The 22,743-nt window shown below is 43.2% G+C and overlaps 1 protein-coding gene across 1 annotated transcript in view; it reads left to right on the top strand.

The window, feature by feature from the left end:
* The window catches only part of herc1 (HECT and RLD domain containing E3 ubiquitin protein ligase family member 1), a 45,653-nt gene extending 22,946 nt beyond the window's left edge, over positions 1–22,707 (top strand). The window contains exons 37-62 of the mRNA XM_071539163.1: positions 221–357; positions 972–1,172; positions 1,351–1,481; positions 1,672–1,895; positions 2,975–3,095; positions 4,200–4,349; positions 4,640–4,741; positions 4,919–5,092; positions 5,575–5,874; positions 5,996–6,061; positions 6,232–6,357; positions 7,144–7,282; positions 7,967–8,148; positions 8,417–8,572; positions 8,888–9,010; positions 9,149–9,251; positions 9,543–9,712; positions 11,065–11,203; positions 12,157–12,326; positions 14,031–14,200; positions 14,726–14,891; positions 16,049–16,125; positions 17,261–17,513; positions 19,707–19,859; positions 20,723–21,028; positions 22,105–22,707. Coding sequence (XP_071395264.1) covers positions 221–357; positions 972–1,172; positions 1,351–1,481; positions 1,672–1,895; positions 2,975–3,095; positions 4,200–4,349; positions 4,640–4,741; positions 4,919–5,092; positions 5,575–5,874; positions 5,996–6,061; positions 6,232–6,357; positions 7,144–7,282; positions 7,967–8,148; positions 8,417–8,572; positions 8,888–9,010; positions 9,149–9,251; positions 9,543–9,712; positions 11,065–11,203; positions 12,157–12,326; positions 14,031–14,200; positions 14,726–14,891; positions 16,049–16,125; positions 17,261–17,513; positions 19,707–19,859; positions 20,723–21,028; positions 22,105–22,290 — 4,225 coding nt within the window. The 3' untranslated portion in view covers positions 22,291–22,707. The remainder of the gene's footprint in view (positions 1–220; positions 358–971; positions 1,173–1,350; positions 1,482–1,671; positions 1,896–2,974; positions 3,096–4,199; positions 4,350–4,639; positions 4,742–4,918; positions 5,093–5,574; positions 5,875–5,995; positions 6,062–6,231; positions 6,358–7,143; positions 7,283–7,966; positions 8,149–8,416; positions 8,573–8,887; positions 9,011–9,148; positions 9,252–9,542; positions 9,713–11,064; positions 11,204–12,156; positions 12,327–14,030; positions 14,201–14,725; positions 14,892–16,048; positions 16,126–17,260; positions 17,514–19,706; positions 19,860–20,722; positions 21,029–22,104) is intronic.
* The last annotated feature ends 36 nt before the right edge of the window (positions 22,708–22,743 follow it).

Genomic DNA, 22,743 nt, shown 5'->3' with positions numbered 1-22,743 from the left:
GTATAAAGTCTGTCTTATATTATCAATTAAACAGAAGACTGCATTTTCTCCAAAAGCGGCAGTGGAATCACAAAACCTTGCTCTAGGACATCGTCTTTCATGTTATTTTCCTGTAACTACGTCTCCTGTGTTTTGTCTGGTATATAGATATTGTGTCTGCTACCTGTGTGTTATGTCTGTTGCACATTTTTGTTTCATTTTCTTTTCTTTCTTTGATTAGTGAGGGATCTTCAGAGGAGGGCTTGACTTGCTTGGGATCCCCTGGCGACCCCTGCCTGTCTCCTTTGGCCTGGAGCATCACTGGAAAATACCTGGCCTCTGCTATGGAGAAAATGGTTAACATCTGGCAAGTCAATGGTAAACATTTTTTTTTCCTTTGGGTTCTATGCACCTCTTTATTGGAATATACACAGTATGTTCAAGAGAACCTACATTTGAAACATGTTTTCAATAAAAGGTGTTTGTGTTATAAGGCTCAACTTGTATTAGAGGTGTGTGAGGTCCATAGAATGTGAATGAGAGGGCATTAAGATTTTATAGCTTCCATTAAAAATGGATAGGCCTCAGAACTGGATGTGGTCCAATCATCATTTCCTGCCTCCCACCATACAGCCTGCAGCATACGCCATCTGTCCTTGGCCACTTTCAAGCCCCAAGGATGGAAGTCAGCAATCACATTCCTATTAGCTTTCATGAGCACATTCTCTATTGTGCATTTGCCATGAGAGGATCTCTGTTATTGCACAAGTAAATTAAATCCACTCCATGAAATCAATTTTTTTTGTTTCTGTGGGCATTTTAGCTGAATTGATTCAAGCCACACTCCATAATTTACTTCTCAAGAAATTTTAAAACTGCATATGATGTGTATAAACATACATTCCAAATGTAATAAAATGACCAGTGTAACAAACAGGTAGGCCATTTATTCCACCCTACCCTAACAGTATGCTCCTCACCTCTCCTCCAAGGTGGTAAGGGCCTGTTGGACGTGCAGCCTCACTGGGTGTCGGCGCTGGCCTGGCCTGAAGGCGAGGCCGGGTCCCTGTGGTGCGGGGAACCCAAGGACCTGCTGCTGGTGGGACGCATGGACGGATCCCTGGGCCTCATCGAGGTACTGGATGCCTCCAACATGCACCGCACTGAGCTGGAGCACTGTTACAGGAAAGATGGTATGAAGAAGGTGTCTGCTGTCAGGAGCGAGTGATGATTATTCTGTGTGTTTGACTGTTTTGTGTTTTTTGATTGTATACTCTGAATGAAACATTATTTCTGCCAGTTTGTATTTTGCATATCCTTCATAACTGTGTATGTGAAGGTCAAACACGGTGATGTTTTATCCTCTCCCAGTGGCAGTGATGCACATAGCTTGGTACAGTGAAGACAAGCCCTTTGCTGTGGGCTATGCAGATGGCAAGCTACTGATAGGATCCAAAGAGCCCTTAGAAAAAGGAGCGATTGTGGTTATTGATGCACACAAGGTAAGCAATATTTCATTACAGAACCAATTGTAATCTATAACAGTTGACAGTTGTCTTGCATAAAATCATTGCATACAGATCGACCAAAGCCAATAATTGCTGTTCTTTGTATAAATAAGCCAGATTGTATATGGATTTATAGCCCAAATTCTTCCCACAACTGAACCCACTTTTCACGGTGTGTCCCCAGGAGTCGATCACCAGTATGAAGTGGAATCCTACTGGTCAGATCCTGCTGACCTGTGCCAAAGAGGAGATGGTGAAGCTGTGGGCCGGTCCCGACTCTGACTCTGACTCAGGCTCTGGCTCAGGCTGGCGCTGCCTGCAGAGTCTCAGCCACCCGTCTGTGGTCAACAGTGTGGCCTGGTGCAGCCTGCCTGGACATGGCTCCAAGCCCCTCAGCATGCTAGCCACGTATGTTGTTCTATAATGCTAGACTGGACCACATATAAGGATAGACTATAAGACCAGTGAAGTGTGAGCTGAAGTGGCTGTTATACAGTCTATGCACTGATTAGTCTCCCTCAAATTCAATGATCATGCTTTTTTGTGGTATCAGCCACAGAATTTCATGGCAGATTATGGAAATAATTACCACTAGTGGGTGCCAGATTATGAGTGCCCTCCTCACCTCAGTGTCCCCAAGCTATCTCAAGCTACAGTCCCAACACTGTCATGCAGCCATCACCCCTTTGGGGTTCCCACAGTAATTTATCTGTCCCACAGTGCCATTATAGCTAATTACTTTCTTTTTTAAGTGTTTCTCAGACTTTTCATCTGAGAAATGGCCCTTACAGGCTGGAGCTGGAGTAAGGCCATTAACAATCGCTGTAAATTTGATACTTGGTAACATTTTGAAAAGGGAATTTCATTGTAAAGATGTGGGGACAAGTTAATATAGATTTATCATTAGGCACCAGTAAACAATCTACAGTCCTGCTCTTGCGAGTGCGTTAACTAATCAGCCAGGCAATATTTCTACAACACTACAGTAAGCGCTGTATAGTACTTTTCAGGAGCTTTAACTATAGTTGAAAGAAGTGAGATTAACTGTCTGGACTGTATTGTACATCGGTGTCTGGTGTCTCTGCTCAAAATGCCCCTCTCAGACTATTCACAGACATTGAGCAAAGCAAGGTCAACATCCAGACATTCAGGCACATCTAAAATATTCAAGCAGTGCTTACAGCAACTTCTCAGCGGACCTCCACAACAAAATAGATGCTTCATCCTTGATATATTGTGTGGGATTCATACCCCCTGTTATAGGGTTTTCAAGGAGAGACATGGCCGAAGAACAGAAAGGCTTTAGTCTACAGGCTTAACCAGTTTTCAGATAACTTTTAATCTGCTGCAATCTCAAGGAAACATTCTCATTCTTATCCTGGCATTTCTGCAATCCAAGGACATTTCTTTCTCATGGCGGAATATTTCTTGTGGGCTTTCATGTGTGTGTGTGTGTGTATGTATGACTCTGTGACTGTGTGTTTCAGATGCTGCCAAAGTGGTCTGGTCTTAGTCTGGACTGTTCCTCAAGACGCCTCCAGGTTCCCAGAATCCAGCTCCTCTGGCTCAGAGGGATGGTGGGAGAATGAAGCAAAACCTAAATTCAAGGTACTTACATTTCATAAATGATCACTCTGATCGCCGCCTGACAAAGACCAGCGTGGATGAAATGCTGCACTGATGAAGTGTGATGTTATTCCTTCCAGTAACAATATAACTGTTCTTGGCTTTGTCTGTGACACAAGTGCATACATTCATACACTTCAAGGATAAATGCATAGTTACCCAGTGCTTAATGCACACCACAATACATTCAATTCAATCAGTGAGATTCCGACAAATAGAAAGATGCAACTAATGTCAATTGGATCCAAACATAAATGCTTGCTGCAGACCACCTTAAGGGGTGAGAGAGTTATGATCTACCATCATGTCCCCCATTTTTGGGGCATTTTGGGCCTTTGCAGGGGCCCTATTGGCAAACAAGCACTAAATTTGTACCACTAAGATTTGTTTTATTTTAAGTCATAATATAAACACCTCGCACACTTCTTTCCCACTGTGGAAACTGATGGCAGGCCTTACAGAAGAGGATGGTGCCATTTTCCTTTCTCTGTCCCCAACCGGTTCATCTTCCATTGTTGAGTTTTTTACCACATTGGTTGTTTTATGTTTATGATTGTTGACACAGTGGTTTGTTTTGTGTGGTGTCGGCATTTTCTTCTAATGCTGGCTGCGTGGTGCCAACATTTTCTACTGCTTCAGGCTGTGTTCTCATTTGTTTTGTGATCAAAAACCGCTCCATTTTTCTTGCCCAGAATGTGCTGGAAAGAATTACCCAGTCATAGTCTCCCAAGAATCATCTACGGTGGCCCACAGGGGACAGTAGTCGCATTCATGTGTGAATATTTGACAACTCAAGATAAAAAATGTGAACAGGGTGAACTGCAATAATGGGAACTTTTTAATTTTTCTGGCATTTGAACTTTCAAGGGTATTTTTGCCCCCAAGCCACTGTTCATTTTTGACCCTTATTATATCCTGTTATTTTTAAATTACAACCCTTTGTTACATTTTTTATTCTCTTTATACATACAGACATCGAGTTCTAGGAGGCATGCTAGGAACACACCGTGGACTGGATCCCAAATGTATTTCAGCACTGTACACTCTTAACTTACAAGCTTTCATTGTGTGTGTGTGCTTTGCCAGCAGTGTTCCCGGTGGTCAGAGGAAGGAGCTTTTTGTGTTTTCCAGCTGAAGGGCCACATCACCCCAGTAAGGACGGTGGCCTTCAGCCCTGACGGCCTGGCGCTGGCGTCTGGAGGAGTGGGAGGCCTCATGAACATCTGGTCCCTGCGGGTAACACGGATACACACACACACACACACACAAACACATTCACACACACAGATGGAGGACAGAAACTACAGACTCACAGGATATATGTTCATACTGTAGATAGATACACATTGAGGTGAAAAGAACAACAAACAAGCCATTACACAGTCATCATGCTGGCAGTAGGTGTTTGTAGAACACACTACTGTTTACAGTGACACTAAATGCCTTTCCACAGAAGTCATTGTGTGTGTGTGTGTGTGTGTGTGTGTGTGTGTGTGTGTGTGTGTGTGTGTGTGTGTGTCCAACAGGATGGCTCTGTGCTCCAGACAGTAGTAGCCGGGTCGGGGGCCATCCAGAACATCGTCTGGATCCCAGATGTGGGTGTCTCTGTCTGCTCCAACAGGTCAAAGGTGAGACTGTCCCCTGTCCAGTCACAGCCTCTCACCACTTCCTTAGATCTCATACTTACCACCCAGTTCACATTTTCTATGATTACAGCCTCTTCACTAAAATAAATAATTTATATTTATTTAACTACTGGACAGTCTGCTTCATTTGTGTGTGTGTGTGTGTGTCCCACTCCCCAGGATGTGCTGGTTGTGAACTGCTCCACTGAGTTCATGGCATCCCACCATGTGCTGGCCACTTGCCGCACAGCTCTGAAGAAGCAGGGTGTTGTTGGCCTCAACATGGCGCCCTGCATGAGGGCCTTCCTGGAGAGACTGCCTGTCATGTTGCAGGAGCAGTACGTCTACGAAAAGGTATAGGGATAATTAATCTGCTAGCTCATGGATATTTAATGTGCTTAACACCATTAAAATAGTAGCTTATACAGTATATAAACCAATTAGGACAGTAACCTATTATAAATTGTAATGTGAAAGGAAAAAAAACAGCTATTTACCTTGCATTTCTGTGTCGATTTTTGTCGCTCCGGTCTTACAATCACTCTCTTCACCTACACATATAACCCACTGCTGAACGCAACAAGTTCACACTCATTCTCTGGGAGATGTCAAAAGGCATTCTGGGAAATGTAGGAAATCACTAACTGAAGTAGAAGTAGAAGAGGCAGGTTGAGGGAAATGAAGTTCACCAAAAAAAGCAAATTACAGCAGTTCATCACAAAATACCTGGAATGCGCAAACACCGCAGATTGACGACGTAGTATCTGAGGGTGGATTTTCCTTTAATGGGCATCAATGCTAATTGTTAACTGATGACTCCCTCTCTCAACTTCCAGCCTCATGTAGTGTGTGGGGAGCAGCTCGTCCACAGCCCCTACATGCAGTGCCTGGCCTCCCTGGCCGTGGGCCTCCACCTGGACCAGCTCCTGTGCCGCGCCCCCGTGCCGCCTCACCTCCGAAACTGTCCGCTGGAGTCTGGTACAGCCATCTGGAGCGCCAGCGAATGGGCTTGGCTGGACTGCTTCTCTACTACGGTCAAGGCGGCGGAGGCCCTGGCACGGGGCGCCACCTTCCCCGACGCCTTCTCTGTGCCGGACCTGGAGCCTGTGCCCAAAGATGAAATGGCTCTGCTCATGGTGAGGGAGGGTGTTTGTGTGCACACATGTGCAGGTGTATTAACTGTTAAAACTGTAATGTACTGTGTAATGAACAGTTTTGTAGCTTATCATTAACAACCTTTGCACTCCTTCTGTCCAGGACAACAGTAAATGGGTGTCTGGTATGGATGAACAGATCATGTCCTGGGCCACCTCTAGACCTGAGGTAATTTATGCCTAGTTTGTGTTCAGTGGTGATAAATGGTTTGTTGGTCAACTTTGGTTTATTATTTTCTTCAGACACTGAATATTTAACTGCTCTTTTAATCCACTTTTCCCCTATTTGTGTGTGTGTGTGTGTCTGTGTGTGTGTGTGTGTGTGTTGTCTGGTTGCAGGACTGGCACCTTGGAGGGAAGTGTGATGTGTATCTATGGGGTGCCGGGCGGCATGGCCAGTTGGCAGAGGCTGGCAGAAACATCCTGGTGCCGACCACTGCCCCGTCCTTCTCCCAGGCACAACAGGTAAACAGATAACACATAAGCAACCACAGACAGAGTCATGTCTTTGGTAACTGCATCAACCCATTATCTATAATCACATCCAATTATCGCATGTATGATTAAAATATAGTTCTCAGAGTGACTCCTGCACGCTGTGCTCTTACATATAATGTAATTTCTTTATTAGTTAACACACTGAACTCTCTGGCCTCTCGTCCATTGCATTGCATGGGAAAAATCATATAAACAGTTTCAGTATTGAAACATTCATCATTCTGATGAATTAATTAATAAAGGAATTACATTATATGCAAGACACACCATACAGCATGTGTATGATGTGTGTTTCATTTTTTTTTAAAACAGAGCTGCTATGATGCATAACAAATTTCAGAGAAATCTGACAATAAAGTTCTATCTATGTAAAAGCACAGTGTGCGGGAGTCACTCTCTGGGACTCGTCTGTGTTGCTTGTGGTCTCCTACGCACCTGTATAAAGACTTTGTTGGGTGTGCAAAGGATTGTCATTGTTTAAAATATAGTTTTTATCAAACTGTCTGCAGTACGTCAAATGAAGAGAGGATTTTACCAAACCAGGGGGTTTGCAGTGACATGTAGACTTGAGAGATTTGAAAGGCAGTACTCACCAGCTTAATATCTTGTTCCTGTTGTCTGACGTCACAGAATGTGACTACACCTCCCCTTGGTTATCCATACACTGTTGGCCCTACCTATTTCATCTCCTCCATCTGTTTCTTCATCTCTTTTTCACTGTTTCTTCCCCCCACTCTCTCTCCCCTCCTCCAGGCGGTGTGTGGTCAGAACTGTACCTTTGTGATCCAGCCCAACGGGACGGTGTTGGCCTGTGGGGAGGGCAGCTACGGCCGCCTGGGCCAGGGCAACTCTGACGACCTGCACGTCCTCACTGTCATCTCAGCTCTTCAAGGTGGCGCTGGGAGATTTGCTGTTGTTACATTTATATCACTAGAAATACTATGCGTTTCTATTTTATGTGTGGTCGGAAGTTAGGGTCTGTGTACATGTGTGTCTTCAACTGGCAGGGATGGAAAGTGTTTCAAAATATCATAAAAGTAGTTACTTTGCTGACATTTTACCTGAGCTGAAGTAAAATTACTGGTGTAAAGATCTACTAAAGTAAAAACTAGATAATACATACATACATTTAAAATGTACTCAGTTACTTAAAAAAATAGACCTTGTTACACATGATTTTTCTCATGCAATGCAAAAAGGACAAGAGGCCAGAGAGTTCAATATGTGATACTGCATATTTTTCTACACTTTTTTGTCAATGTTTACTAAGCTACTATTATTATGATTATTATTATATTATTATTATTATTATTATTACATCCACATGCTTACAAAGGTTTGATGCAGATGCAGTTTACAATTGTCCAGTTTCTGATGCAATGTTATGGAGAGCCTGCAAAAATTGTACTCTGCGGTGGATTTTATTTAAAATTTAGCTCAAAACAATAAAAGTAAAATTACAGACTTCACACATAAAAACATAAAATACTCAAAGACGTACAAGTACCCAAACGTCTACTCAATTACAGTAAAGAGAATAACTTTAATTCAACTAGTTGCCCCCTCTGTCCCTCAGGTTTTGTGGTGACCCAGCTGGTGACGTCATGCGGCAGTGACGGCCACTCCATGGCTCTGACGGAGAGCGGCGAGGTGTTCAGCTGGGGGGACGGGGACTACGGCAAGCTGGGCCACGGCAACAGTGACCGCCAGCGCCGGCCCAGACAGATCGAGGCCCTGCAAGGAGAGGAGGTGGTGCAGGTTAGTCCGTCTCTCTTGAGAGACCTCAAGAGTATACTGGGGATACAGTAAATACCTTAAACGGGGATTTATTTGTTTTGCAAAAGTAATGATAACGATGATCACATATCACTTTTTGGTGTTTCTAAAATGGTGGTCTACCTTTATTAGCTTGATACTGTGCTAATGTTCGGCATGAGAAAGCAACGCTCAGGTTCCGTCACCATGATTAGTTACTACTCTTTTCTTCCCTTCTTATGAATTTTGTTTTGCTCTTTTTCCCCTCTAGATGTCCTGTGGGTTCAAACATTCGGCGGTGGTGACTGCTGACGGGAAGCTTTTCACCTTTGGTAACGGTGATTATGGCAGACTTGGCCTGGGAAACACCTCCAACAAGAAGCTACCAGAGAAGGTCACCGCTCTGGAGGGCTACCAGGTCGGACAGGTAGGACAGCAAACATTGTCTATAACACACCGGTGGGAAAGGCAATACATCTAATTCCAACCATTAGTGTGAGTGTTGACAAGAAGCCATCATAATTGTTTGATACCCTCTTGCAGATTAGACTTGTCTTGTACGTCTTGCTTAGATTCTCTGATACGAGCACCAATGGTGTTTTCATAGACAGGCGTAGAGAATGAAACATTGATTTTCTTAAGTTTTTACGTCTGTGTTTTGACAGCTTAGATATTTTTAGGCTTTGGTAGTTGATTGATGATTGCTCAGGGGCTTTGTTGACTTTGTTGATTTCCTCCTCAGGTGGCTTGTGGTTTGAACCACACCCTAGTCGTCTCCGCTGATGGAATGATGGTGTGGGCTTTTGGAGATGGAGACTATGGAAAACTGGGACTTGGCAACTCCACAGCCAAGTCCTCACCTCAGGTATAAACTGTGGCACTGGGAGGCCTGCTGCTGCATTTGTGGAGTAAAGATTAACATGTTAAACTTGTTACATATACTGTATATATGAGCTTGTTTTTGCATGCATGTAATGTAGCTTTTAAACTTTGAATTTCCCAGAAAGTGGACGTGCTTTGTGGAATCGGCATCAAGAAAGTGGCTTGTGGAACACAGTTCTCCGTGGCTCTAACCAAAGATGGCAATGTGTTCACATTCGGCCAAGGTACACTATGGTTACACTATATTTACATAAAATGCATCCTCTTTGACCTAGCAACTGAATATGAATATAATAATGAAGAATAGGCACATTCAGAATCATATAGTGTAGCTTTGGTTTGGGGGATTGAATGTTTTCATATTCAAAGACTGATACAATTCTCAGTTCTACAAAACTGCCTGCAGATTGTCTTGCACTAAACGGGAGTACATTTAGTTTATAGTAGAGTTTCTCTTAAGGTTATTCCTGTTTTCTTGACACATCAATCAAATTTTTTTCCTCTCCTGTTCGCAGACCGCCTGATTGGCTTGCCAGAGGGCCGGGCCCGGAACCACAACCGTCCCCAGCAGGTGCCAGCTCTGTCAGGGATCCTTATCCAGGATATCGCTGTTGGGGCTGAACACACCCTGGTGCTCTCCTCCACGGGAGACGTCTACACCTGGGGCAGTAACTCAGAGGGACAGGTAACACATGCACACACACACACACACACTGAACCCCCTGCAAGGTTGTCAGTCAGCCTGCATGGCAATATTGCCAGTGACACAGAGGGCAGCAAAAGCAAATTGTCAACGGCAGTGACGTCAGAAAGAGAAAATGCCATCTATTACCTTCTTCAGAATTACCTGGGGAGATCTGGTGATTCATCTTACAGATAATGTCAAGGATTTTCCTGAGCTGCCAAGATGTGAACATTCAGCCCCAATCAGGGTTTTTATTTTTAGCCAACAACTGTTCCACCTACTGAGCTGTCGACATTTTATCAAGCATGTATTTAACAAAAGTAAGACCAACACACAACAAATGAATACTAAACTTGTGTTTCTATATCCATACTTCCATGCTGTACATTATGTAGCCCATCTAAAAGTAAATGTATTTATTGTTTGTTCATTATGAATTTTATTATTTAGTATTTTGCATTTTTTTATTGTAGCATATGCTCCCCAGTGTTTTGATGCACAGTGAGTTCACATTGATTTAAAAGAGACAGATGAAAAAATGAAAAGATTTAACCATGAGCCATGCACGGCAGGAGAAAAACATGGTTTGGATTACATCATCATTGCAGAAATTTTGCTTGGGAAGTAGAGATTTTTAGCATGGAATCAAAATCACTTTTCCCCCATCCACGTTGGACGGCTACATTATTATATTTTAGTATGATCTTATAAAATCTAATAGTTAATAAAAAGATTAAAAATATCTGATGAAAAGAGAACTTTTGTTGGCCTAATGAGGGACAACTGCTATAGGTTGCTCAGTGAAAATTATTGACCTTTTGGCGTCACTCGTGCGAAAAGTAGAATCTATGATCCACAATTTAATCAGAAACTCAAGAGAATGACCTGAAACAGCATCTGTTTGTATAACCCAGCTAAACAAAATAGATGCATATTTAATATCAATTTAGTGTGCGCTATTGGCATTTTCTGGTAACATTGAATGTTACATTTTGATGCCTTTTCTATCCAAAATGCAAAATAAAATAAAAACGAAAATTGTTAAATGGAATTTGAAATGGCAGCTGTTAGGATAAATTTCGATGCATGCCCATCCCTCACGGAGAGTGAAACCCAAAGCAAGGTTGGGGATTTTGTGAGATAAGACTCATTATTGATGTGAAAAAAAAAAAAAGTTTCAGCAATAACTTAAATGCTTTCTTATGCTTCTTTGACCTTCAAAAGGGCTTCAGCGGTTTTTGGCCCTCCTTGCCCAGACATTGACTGACTTTAAATGATAAATTCAGTGTGAATTAGTTTATTTCTTGTCAGTGTGGAAACAACTGGATGAATTGTAACTGTTTGTTGTGTAGCTGGGACTGGGCCACACCAACCATGTGAGAGAACCGACACTGGTGACGGCTCTGCAGGGCAAGAACATCCACCAGATCTCCGCTGGACGCTGCCACAGCGCCGCATGGACCGCTCCCTCTGTACCGCCCAGAGCACCAGGTTAGAGACACACACATACACACACACACACACACACACACACACACACACACACACACACTTGTCTTAACATGCAAGACACAGACAATGCCCCTTGCCATGCTACCGCTGTCTAATGGGTAGATACTTTATCCTGGGGGTCAGGTTTCCTACAGTGTTGCCAGGACATGTAGTAAATACCAAAGCACGGCACAGTACATTGTTGTGAGATGAGAGACCGCCATTGTTCGATGAACAAAAGCTGGGGAATTTCATGTATTGTGAATGGCAAAGAGCTTCCCGTGCTTTTTCAGGGCCAATTGCCGTTGCAGCGACGGATTGTATCGGCCAAAACTTTTTTTTTTCCTTATAATAGTCAAACAGAAAATATGTGGAAAAAAACTCCAAAATGGCACTCTGGGTCGCTGCCAAAGAACACAAACAGACTCAAACAGAATCACTTCTTCAAGAGAGGAACTCCTCAGCATTGGACACACAGTATAGATAAGAGACACATTTCGTAAATTTCTATTTGTGATTTTTTTTATACACTACTTGTACTATATACTAGTCATATTTATATACAAGTTTGTGCATATACGACTCAATAAAGAGAGGCTTGCTCCCCAAATTTCTACTTGTACTGTTTTTTACATACTACTTTTACAATTGTGTGTTGTTATATTTTATTCTGACTTATGGGAGCAACCCACCAAGTTGAATTCCTTGTATGTGCGAACCAACCTGGCCAATAATACAATTTCTGGTTCTGGATTGTATCCTTATCATTTCATCACTCTTGTCTTTCCCTCTTCCATCTTTTTCTTCACCTTACCTTCAATCTCTCTGTACCTCTTCTCCCTTCCTCTTTCCGATTTTCTCTCTTCCTCCCTCTCTCTCATATTGCTTCCCCCCTCCGTCCCCCTCCTTCCCTCCGCTCTTTGTGATTTTGTCTCGCTCGGTCTCCTCCTCAGGTTCGTCTGTGCCTCTCCAGCTGGGTCTGCCTGTGGTGGTGCCTCCACAGTACAGCGGTCTGAAGGAGGTGAGCATCGAGGCGGTGAGGGCCCGCCTGCGCCTCCTCTACCACTTCTCTGACCTCATGTACTCGTCGTGGAGACTGCTCAACCTCAGCCCCAACAACCAGGTAGGCAAAGAACATGCACACACACACACACACACACACACACACTTAACCTTTGCTAAGTTCAGTCAGACAAAACCATTACAGAAACTGAAGAAATAATTTGTTAGAACTCAGGACGATTCGATACATGATATGAGGTTCACGACTCGATAAAACCACGATACGATGTAATAAATAAAAGTTAAATGACAACAAAGTCTGACTGTGCAGAATTCTGTTAATTTCTGAGCCACAAATCTTTCTAGTGAAGGCATTGGCTGCTAGAATGTAAGCAACAATTTAAAAATGTCAGTACAAAGTGCAAATAATATAATTTGGATAGAGAGCATGTGAAATTGTGATGGTCAAGCCGTCTCATTTGTGATTACTACAGCAGAATAAAATGGAGCTAATGTCACGATTCATATTTCTGCCCCACGATACATATTGTCACATTTTTGTATTGCAATATATAAAATTCTGATGTATCGTCTCATCCCTAGTTACAATACTAGAAGTTTGACTTGGATACCAATACTCAGGTTAATATCTAAAAATTTGATGCTACTGTGATGCCACAGCAAAACGAGAAAAAACATCAAGCAATGTATTACCACACCTGACTTGGACAGTTTTTCATCAAATTTACCAACACAGGGGTCTTGATGCCAGTTGGGTGTCTGTCTTTGTCGGCTCTCTAAGGGAAATAGTTCCATATTTCACTCCTGGGAACAGTTTTGTCAACCGGTTTAGGGGAACTGAATTCAAGACGTGGTGGACTGTTTGATGCTGTTGCAGCGTTTTCAGCTGTTTGCAAAACACATTAGGTGAAAGTATTGAATGTTTACAAAATCTAATGTAGAATTAAATCTTTTTGTATTAAAGTAGAATTAAAAGTTCAGTTATCTTGATCTTAATATCGACTTTCTGACGTTGTTGAGAAGATGCATGCAGAGCCTTCTGCCACATGAGGGAGCTCATACATGAAACCATGATTCAGCCCACAAATTACGACTTTCGTGAAGATATTGTGTCACAGACTTCTACAAATCCCAGCAATGAAATGTGATGCCTAACTGCAGGGAACAAGCTGTTTTCCTCACACTGTGTTCTCAAACTAACTCAAGTATTCCACCAAACAGTGCGTACTGTTCACCACAGTGGAGCTGCACACCCTTCAAAAACCTATGCTGGCCTCTGCCTTGAAGTTGAGAAATACTGGGATGTTTGATTACATCATGTCTGGCATTGTACTGAGAAGATCAGGCTGTCCATAGTTATATGTGATCTGATACTGGTCTGATTTTGACGAAACCTGGAGGAATGACACTTCTTTGCACTGTGTCCCAGCATTTAAAAAATTACAGTGGTTGGTGTGATGGGGTCGCTATAATTAAAGGACAAAATTTTTAACTCAAACGTGATATCTAAGATAGAGACACACTGGCCTGATTTTGATGAAACTTGGAGAGATGATGCATTTGACACTTCTGTTCTGGCGTTTACAAAAATTGCACTTTGCCTGATGGGAGCGCTATAATAAAAGGTCAAAATGTAAAACTTTGAAAGGCGTAACTGCTACACCACCAGTCCAATTTTGATGGAACTTGGAGGGACGATTGTTACTGATTGGCCCAAGGGGTATCTGCATCATTTGTGGGGGCGACATGTTTACTTGTTTTACTTTACTGTTTCATGATGGTAAATATAATTCTCATTTTGCAGAGCTGCACCTCCCACTACAACGCTGGTACTTGGGGGATTGTCCAGGGCCAGCTGAGGCCCCTGCTGGCCCCCAGGGTCTACACTCTGCCCATGGTGCGCTCCATAGGCAAGACCATGGTGCAGGGCAAGAACTACGGCCCGCAGATCACTGTCAAACGAATCTCCACACGGTTAGTACTGCATTGCGCTGAACTGTGTGTGTGGGTGTGTGTGTGTGCGTGTTTGTGTGTTAAACCTCCCGTTCCCACAGTGCACATGCATGCCAGGTTGAACAAAGGTCTCATACCAGCAGTGGGAGTGGAGTTACCTCACTGGGTACAGTCAGTGAATTCAGCTGATCACAGTAGTGCCGGGTGTATCACCAGGTGTGGCTGATAATGAGTGTACCGTGAACAGTGACACCATTCACTGTAGATCTGATCTGATCTGCAGTTAAAAAAAAAAATAATTGGCCAGCCATGCCCAATATATAACTAACTTCACTGCAGGGCATTTATGAACAAAAAATATAATAAAGTCTCTCCTACAGACAAAATGGCATAAAGAATTAGCTGTATTATGTATTTTTGTGCTTTTGAAGATGAGATTGTGACATATAGCCTCTTTACGTTTTAATGTACAATTCTCTCCTTTCATCCCCCCCCTCCCCCCCTCCCCCCCCTCCTCCTTTCTCCTCGGACCCCAACTCTCTCCAGGGGGCGGAAGTGTAAGCCCATCTTTGTGCAGATCGCCCGCCAGGTTGTGAAGCTGAACGCCTCGGACCTGCGGCTGCCCTCCAGGGCCTGGAAGGTCAAGCTGGTGGGGGAGGGGGCCGACGACGCAGGGGGGGTCTTTGACGACACCATCACCGAGATGTGCCAGGTGTGGACAAATCTGCCATATAGTGAATATGACCGTAATTTCTCCTGAAAAATGTCAGCACAACTGAGCCAGCTGAACAGTAGCAGATCAACCAAACCACTCTGTCACTAGAACATGTCTTTGTATTTAGATGCTGTGGTGTTTCCTCTTGAATGGTTAATATGAAACTGCGAGGCGTATCCAAAAGTCTATTTTATCAGAATGAACTAGTTTTATCTCCTCTAGACTGCTATTCAAATATTTGGTTTGTTCCAACCAAATACCTTTATGCTAAAAGGGTGTGGCTGTCTGTTTCCTCTAAACATGCAGCCAGCACCTGTCAATGTCACACTCATCGACTGAAATCATTTTAAAATTGTGTTACTCTTGACAGATTGTAAACAGATGCATCATGTTATTAATATAGCCACAATTAGCTGTCCAAACCTGCTCCAGCATGTCAATACAGCAACTGCTATGACAGCTGATAACCAGAACTAAGGTGCAGAAAAGTTACAATTACAGACATCTTGATTCTACTTTTTCGGTCCGCTGTAAATGTTGTAAATAACATCTTTTTTCATAACATTATAATTCAGAGTGACAGTTATAAAAATTGATCATGAGACTCTTGAACAACCCTGGAAAATTCAGCTTTCTGGCACATTCCTATTACTTCCTTTATTATTACCAATGTGTCTTGGTCATCTAGAGGCAAAGTCAGACTTGATTTTCTGCAAATCATGTCTGTCCTTTATTGAGCAGTATCTAATTAATAAAAGTAAGTAAAAATTGTATTATTGTGAACATGTAACTAATTTTGAATCTTCACCTTATCTGTGATTTTTTACATAATTTGTCTCTTATGCAAATGAATGAATTTTACAAACATTACATTTTAAACAGTACTTCTATGTGTGTATGTAATAAGCTATAATTTATGTTTGTTGCTGACATTACTGTATGCTCCATTGAAGGCAGCTGATCCACTAGGGAGCCAGAGAGCTGAGATCACATTCAAATAAACTGATAATTAAATCTGTCATCGCCACAAATGCGTCATGAGACTGTACACAATCTGTACACAATCTGTACTTGTTTCTTAATATTATTCTGAACGAGCCAGAAATTCACTGGATGTCTTATGATACTAATGACACTTTTCCATGTGTTTGTAGGAGTTGGAGACGGGAGTGGTTGACCTGCTCATCCCCTCCCCGAACGCCACAGCAGAGGTTGGCTACAACAGAGACAGGTGAGGAAGACCGCAGGAGCATCTGTGCCTAGCCTGATTATTGAGAAAATACAGTATTGATTATGATTGTCCATCTTAAACTTTCTTTTATGCTGGGAGATTTGTCATTATCTCATGCTGATAAAAACCAATACAGACTACACAGTATCAGTGTTCTTTGCCTTCATCAGTCAGTTAGGCATCCTTTCATTTATTCAAACTGTGAGAGTAAAGTTTCATTTTCCAGCTTCATAGCTTCTTGAGCAAGCATTTGCATCTTACATATATGTGTATCTCTTGCCCTTCGAGTTTTGTAGCATTTTCAGTTTTCAAGTGTCAGTTGCACAGCTCCTCCCTCCCAAATTCTTCCAGAATTACACTCAAAAAAAAGTTGAAGGAAGCAGCTCCAAAAATAACTTGGTTCCCCATTCTAAAATGCAACTTAAATGGGATTTTGTTTAAAATAACTTGCGAAAAAAACTCAGAAAGGTGGTCAATTAACTAATAATAAATAAATGACACCTTCAAGTCAGTTATGATCTTAAAGTCAAACTTTTTACTGACAAATTGTCATGTTAGGCTGCGTTCACACATAGTGTTTTTTCCCCAACCGCCAGCTCCCTTTTCTCATTAAAAGCAACGGGAAGCGGCCGCAAGGCGCACAAAAGGCGGCCGCTCCCGAAAAACGCTGCAGCCCGCGTTTTTTTTTCGTCAGAGCGGAGCGCTTTCAAAAGTTAAAAACTTTTCAGAAAAGCGCCGGGTGCCGTGAACCACTTTTTCCCAACCGACAAATCGCGATCACAGAGACGCTGGCCGTTTCCCATGGCAACAACAAATATGGAGAAAGTGAAAGTGCTGGTGGAGAAATTGGACGTTGTAATAAGTGAATTTCCGTTACCACAACAGTGTTCTTAAAGGCAGTATGGATTATACTGGACATGTATTGGAAATATCTGGTAAGCCTTTGCTTGTTGCACAACACTGTTTTGTCTGCTAGAAGACAAAACAGAGCTAGACCGTCAGCTGACGTTGCCGTGATCCGCTTTTTATTTCTCCTCACAAAAAGCGCTCCAGGCAGCGCTTTTTCCACATTAAAAAACACTGTGTGAACGCAGCCTCAAGCAGTTCAACATTTCTCTCTCCTTCCTCCCCCTAGGTTCCTCCTAAATCCATCAGCATGCATGGATGAGCACCTGCTCCAGTTCAAGTTTCTGGGCATCCTGATGGGCGTGGCCATCCGCACCAAGAAGCCCCTGGACCTGCACCTCGCGCCCCTGGTGTGGAAACAGCTGTGCTGCATCCCCCTGTTGTTGGAGGATCTGGAGGAAGTGGACCTCCTCTACGTCCAGACGCTCAACAGCATTCTTCACATTGAAGACAGCGGCATCACCGAGGACAATTTCCATGAGGTGGGAAATGGTTTGGTGAAGGGGGTGATAGGTGATGGAGATGCTGATTCGGGTGATTTCTTCGGTTTGGATGAAATGCAGATGTGCTTGTTTTTTTGTTTTGTGTTTTTTTACAGGAGTTGAGTTCATGGAGGGGAGAGAGGGGGAAGGTGTAGTGGAATTCAGCCAGAAAAATATCTTCTCGTACAGTTTTTAAAAAACCCATAAAGGATAACACAATAAAGTTCAAGAGCTTATTTCTGTTGTGGTCCTCAATGGGGAATGATGAGGAATCTGGCATTCTTAACATGGGTGTGAAGGGGAGAAATTAAATGTTAACAAGTAAAACATGTCTTGTGCTATAAACCAGGGCCTTGGCACTCATTGTGTGGTTTACAAGCCATATGTTTGAGATGAGAGGGCAGAAATATGGGATGTAGGAATTTAGGGGAATGGTAAAGTATCGCAGCCCGAATGTAGAAACCTGGTTTGGATGTTTGGTGCTGAATTCCGGTTTGTCTTTGGGTTTGTCAGTTTGGAAGTTTTCAAAGCAAATGTTGGTTGAATTAGGCCCATTCCACCTCCAGAGGGCTCAGCAGTAAATACCAGTTACACAGAACCAACGCCCTTCTATATCCTCTGTTGGCACTGACCAGACCCACACTACATTCTACAGTACCTATACTTAGGCTTAAGCTTAGGCTCCAGTATTACAATAAAGAATTTTCAAAGTCAACATTAACAGTCTCAACAACTAAGGGCTCACAGGATGACTGATAATTATTTTGACAGGGTGGGCAGCATGTTTACCTCTCCTGGGCCATGTGAACGCTTGATTCATCAGAATCACACGCCTCCTGGTAAAAGGCTAATAAGCAGCCAGTTGGGGAAGAGAGCGCTGCGCTCACAGCCTCGTGAGTGAGCCTGTTTTTATTCCCATCGTCTGACTTCACCCACAGAAACCAAAACAAACTCCAAATGATGTCACATACCATACCACACCCACTGAAAGGTAACAGGAAGCAACACTGAACATCATGTAATTTATATGGAGGGAAGCCTATATGAAGCCTATATGAAGTACATTAATTTACTACTGGAAGAGTTTACAGAGTAACAAACCAAACTTCATCAAGAATCTCAATCTGGCTGAAAAGTCTGGTGGAGAAACGTGGCCATAAGTAGTTTAAGCATTGTGAAAGCCTGATGTGTGTGGGGGGGTGAGGGGGTGGGGTGTAGACAAGCATTAAATACCAGGTCACTCCACACTCACCTCTCAAGCTCAGTGTTGGAAAAGAGGCTACATTGCCTCTTCTGACTCTGGTACACGCTGTTCTTCTTCCACTGCTGATAAAACCTCAGCACATCTATGGCTCTGGCCATTACTGATACCAGCGCTCAGACACAGACCACACACCCCTCCCGCCCCACCCAAAACCGCAGATAGGCCGGCTCGCACAGAGGGAAGCCAGCGCGTCCCGGAGCCCCTCTTCTGTCCAAACATCCTCACACAACCCCTGCACTGTAAAGCCCGGGCCGGCTGGAATGCCAGGGCCGCTGTTGATGCAGCATATCCTGCCTAGCGGAGACTTGGCTCTGCTCCCAGCCTTGTAGAGGAGAGAAGGGGGCTTGGAAGCCGAGCCACAACACTGCCATGGCCAGCTCTCCCAGCCGGGGGGAGGTGGGGGGAGGAAGGGGCTGCATCTGCTGCTTTGGCATGAAAGGAGGGAGTGTGGGAGGTAGAGACAGAAAGAGAGTCTCCTTGTCCGCCTTTTTCTGCTTTTCTGCTGGCTTTGGTTTGAAATGGGCGGTTTTGGAGAAAATGGCAGATGTGTGAATTCAGTCTGGCACAGCTGACAAATGTATTGCCATGATATTATGATCCCTTGTTGCTTGCCAGTCTAATGAATTAATGAATTTCAACTTTTGGAACAGAGCGGGCATCAGTCGCATCATTTCATTCAAATGAAAAGCTTTCTTACACAAGATTTCTGTCACGCAAAGTCCATAATAAATGAGGGTTAGAAGAAAAGTATTTTAACTTTCAGAAAATAGAAATCGTCTTTCTAAGGGAGAAAGCGACATACATGTGCACTAACCGTTGTTACAGTTGACAAATCCTTGAGATAATTACTTCTTTTTGATTTAGACACCAGTATCTCGATGTTGTATTGATTATTGATTGATGGTGTATGTGTATGTGTGTGTCTTCAGATGATTCCTCTGGATTCCTTCGTTGGGCAGAGTGCAGACGGCAAGATGGTACCCATCATCCCGGGAGGAAACAGTATCCCTCTCACTTTTTCCAACAGGAAGGAATATGTGGACAGAGCTATTGAGTACAGGCTGCACGAAATCGATCGACAAGTAAGACTCTGCTGTGTGCTTTTCTCCTCTAGTCTGTTTGTATGCAAGTACTGTAGAGGATTGACTGGGATTTTCAGAATAACTCTACTCTTGCGCAAAGAATGTCTCATGGTTACTTTATTTCTTTTGAAAGCAGTATTGATTATAAGTAACACAAAGACCTGGGCCAGTGATTGATTTGAATTGGCAGTTAGGTTTCCATTATGTTCCTATAATCAAATTCAGCTGTATATCATTTCTTGAATAAATGTTTTTCAAGTTTTCAAGTGAGTAATCAAGCCTCAAGAAAACATAATCCTCAAAAACATTCACTTCTCATTGGGTTTTTTTTATGTATTGATGATAATCATACATTTTTCAACAGTGCAGACTGAGGAATCTTTGCATGAGTCATATGAGTGAGATGGGAATAGTGAAAAGTAGAGAATAGTCAGCAGGAGTGGATTGGAAAGCAACACTGTAGTCTGGTGTTTGGGGGTGTATTCAGGATCTCAACTAGACACTGCAGGTTCAGAAGTGATGCAGAAGGGAGATATAATCAGACATGGTGGGAGTATCAACACAAGATTACACACATTTCACAGTTCTCATATTACAAGGTAACCAGTCTAACCTGATCCTCTCGCTCTGACTGGCAGACAGAAGCAGCAGTGCAGGTTACCAAGCAATGACTGAAATCCAATGCTGCTCTTCAGTTCCATATATTCCTCTCATATACAGTTTAGATTGCAGCGATAACATGATGGCGTTGTATTTCATTGACAGAAGTCTGGCCGGCTTGAACAAACCAATAGAGTCAAGAGCAAATTTGGCATCGAGCCTGAACGCAAACAAAGACCAACTCCCGTTTGCCCCTCTCTCAGGTGGCAGCAGTGCGCGAAGGCATGTCGTGGATCGTCCCGGTGCCGCTGCTCTCCCTGCTGACGGCCAAGCAGCTGGAGCAGATGGTGTGCGGCATGCCCGAGATCTGCTGCGACGTGCTGAAGAAGGTGGTGCGATACCGCGAGGTGGACGAGCAGCACGCGCTGGTCCAGTGGTTCTGGCAGACCCTGGACGAGTTCTCCAACGAGGAGCGCGTGCTCTTCATGCGCTTCGTCTCGGGACGCTCGCGGCTGCCCGCCAACACGGCCGACATCTCTCAGAGGTTTCAGATCATGAAGGTGGACAGGGTGAGTGCGCTGGGATCGGGCCGAGGCGGATGGTGATGCTTGTTGAAGTCGATACTTTCTCAAACTTTAGGGGTCGTGTCAGACGTCAAAGTTCAGCCTTTACAACACTAATCATACTGAATATATAAGTCTGCAATTTATTAGGGCTGGGTGAAAAATTGATGCGCCAACATATCACAATTTTATTTAAATTCAGAATGCAATTCTGCAAATCCTGATAACAATACTTGTAACCCCCATTAATTTAGAGCACATATTTTGTTTTTCACCTATATAAAGACCCCCATTCCTGTAGATGTCACTCAACCAATCATTTCACTGCAATTTTTAGTATTTTCATTCGTATTTTAAGTACAAACGCCTCTCTTGACCAATCTAGGTCTGTTTAATAATAATAGCAGGCACCAATAAGCCAGCACCAGCAAATCTCAAGGTAGATGTTTGGGTGCATTTCAAAAACAAAAAGGAGCTACATGAACTCACTAAAAAAATAAACATCATCTGTAAGCTTTGCCACTCGGTATTGAATTGCTGTGGTAACACAACAAATTTACACACACCTCCGACTGGACGCCAGTCAGATGTTTTCCAACAGCCTGCGGTTAAATCTGACAGAGCTGAGCCTGTTTGCTAGTGAGCGCACGTAAGTTCAACTCACAAAGATTTGTGCATTTTCAGTCTGCATGTTTACATGTTATTTCAAGTTATTTCACTGCACACCAGCACACAGAAGTCTCCATTGTTTACAGTTAATTTACCGAATTCCTGAAGAGGAATGGTTAAGTTTGGGCCATCTGTTGGCTCAATTTGTCCCCTAATCCATATCAGTAATGCACATAAGCATCTATCACAAACTAAAAAGATGCACTTTATAGTTTGTGTGAATTCAATGCAAATTTCAGTCATATACCTACTGATGAAGTATCGAATAGTATGGAAATAATTTTGCATTGTAAGGTCCATGATAAGCCCTAGAATTAGTTTTTCAAGATGTTGTGTGAGTGAAAAAATACTAGCTATGCTCCAGGAAATGGAGGCAAGTGAATCTTCATGTTGTCTCTGCCTGTTCTCCGCAGCCGTACGACAGCCTGCCCACCTCCCAGACGTGTTTCTTCCAGCTGCGCCTGCCTCCGTACTCCAGCCAGGCCGTCATGGCGGAGAGGCTGCGCTACGCCATCAACAACTGCCGCTCCATCGACATGGACAACTACATGCTCTCCCGCAACGTGGACAACGCCGAGGGCTCCGACACGGACTACTGACACACACACTCACTCTGATTATTCAGACCCAGGAATGACCGCGCATGGTTACGGACTGTCTTATCAGAACGCCACACAAACACACACACAGAAATGCACACACACACTCAGCAGAAACCCAGAGATGCATAGTCATCACTTCACCAATCGTAGGAACTCCTGAGCAGACGGGCCACTTTTTAAATCCATTCTGTGTACTCAAAACATCACGGATTCAGTGTTTTCATTTCACCTCGTGGTTTATTAGCAGTTTTTAAGACACAACAATCCACACGAGAAGTGCATTTAGTGTTATTGATTTTTTTTTTCATTGCTCCACATCCCATTTTCAGGGTTTTTGCATGGAGGTATGTTTATTTTGTTTGGAAATGTGTATAGAATATTCAAGCCAGTGGTGGGAAAAAAAAAAAAAAAGAATATTGTACATTGTGTAAAATGCTTCATTAGGAAAAT

The sequence above is a fragment of the Centroberyx affinis genome, unplaced genomic scaffold, assembly GCF_046629955.1.
Source record: "Centroberyx affinis isolate AG114_WGS23_722 - 3 ecotype Tasmania unplaced genomic scaffold, CSIRO-AGI_Caff_v1 ptg003418l_1, whole genome shotgun sequence".
NCBI lineage: Eukaryota > Metazoa > Chordata > Actinopteri > Beryciformes > Berycidae > Centroberyx > Centroberyx affinis.
Note: the sequence above shows the minus strand (reverse complement) of the source record. Positions and strands in the feature narration are given on the sequence as shown.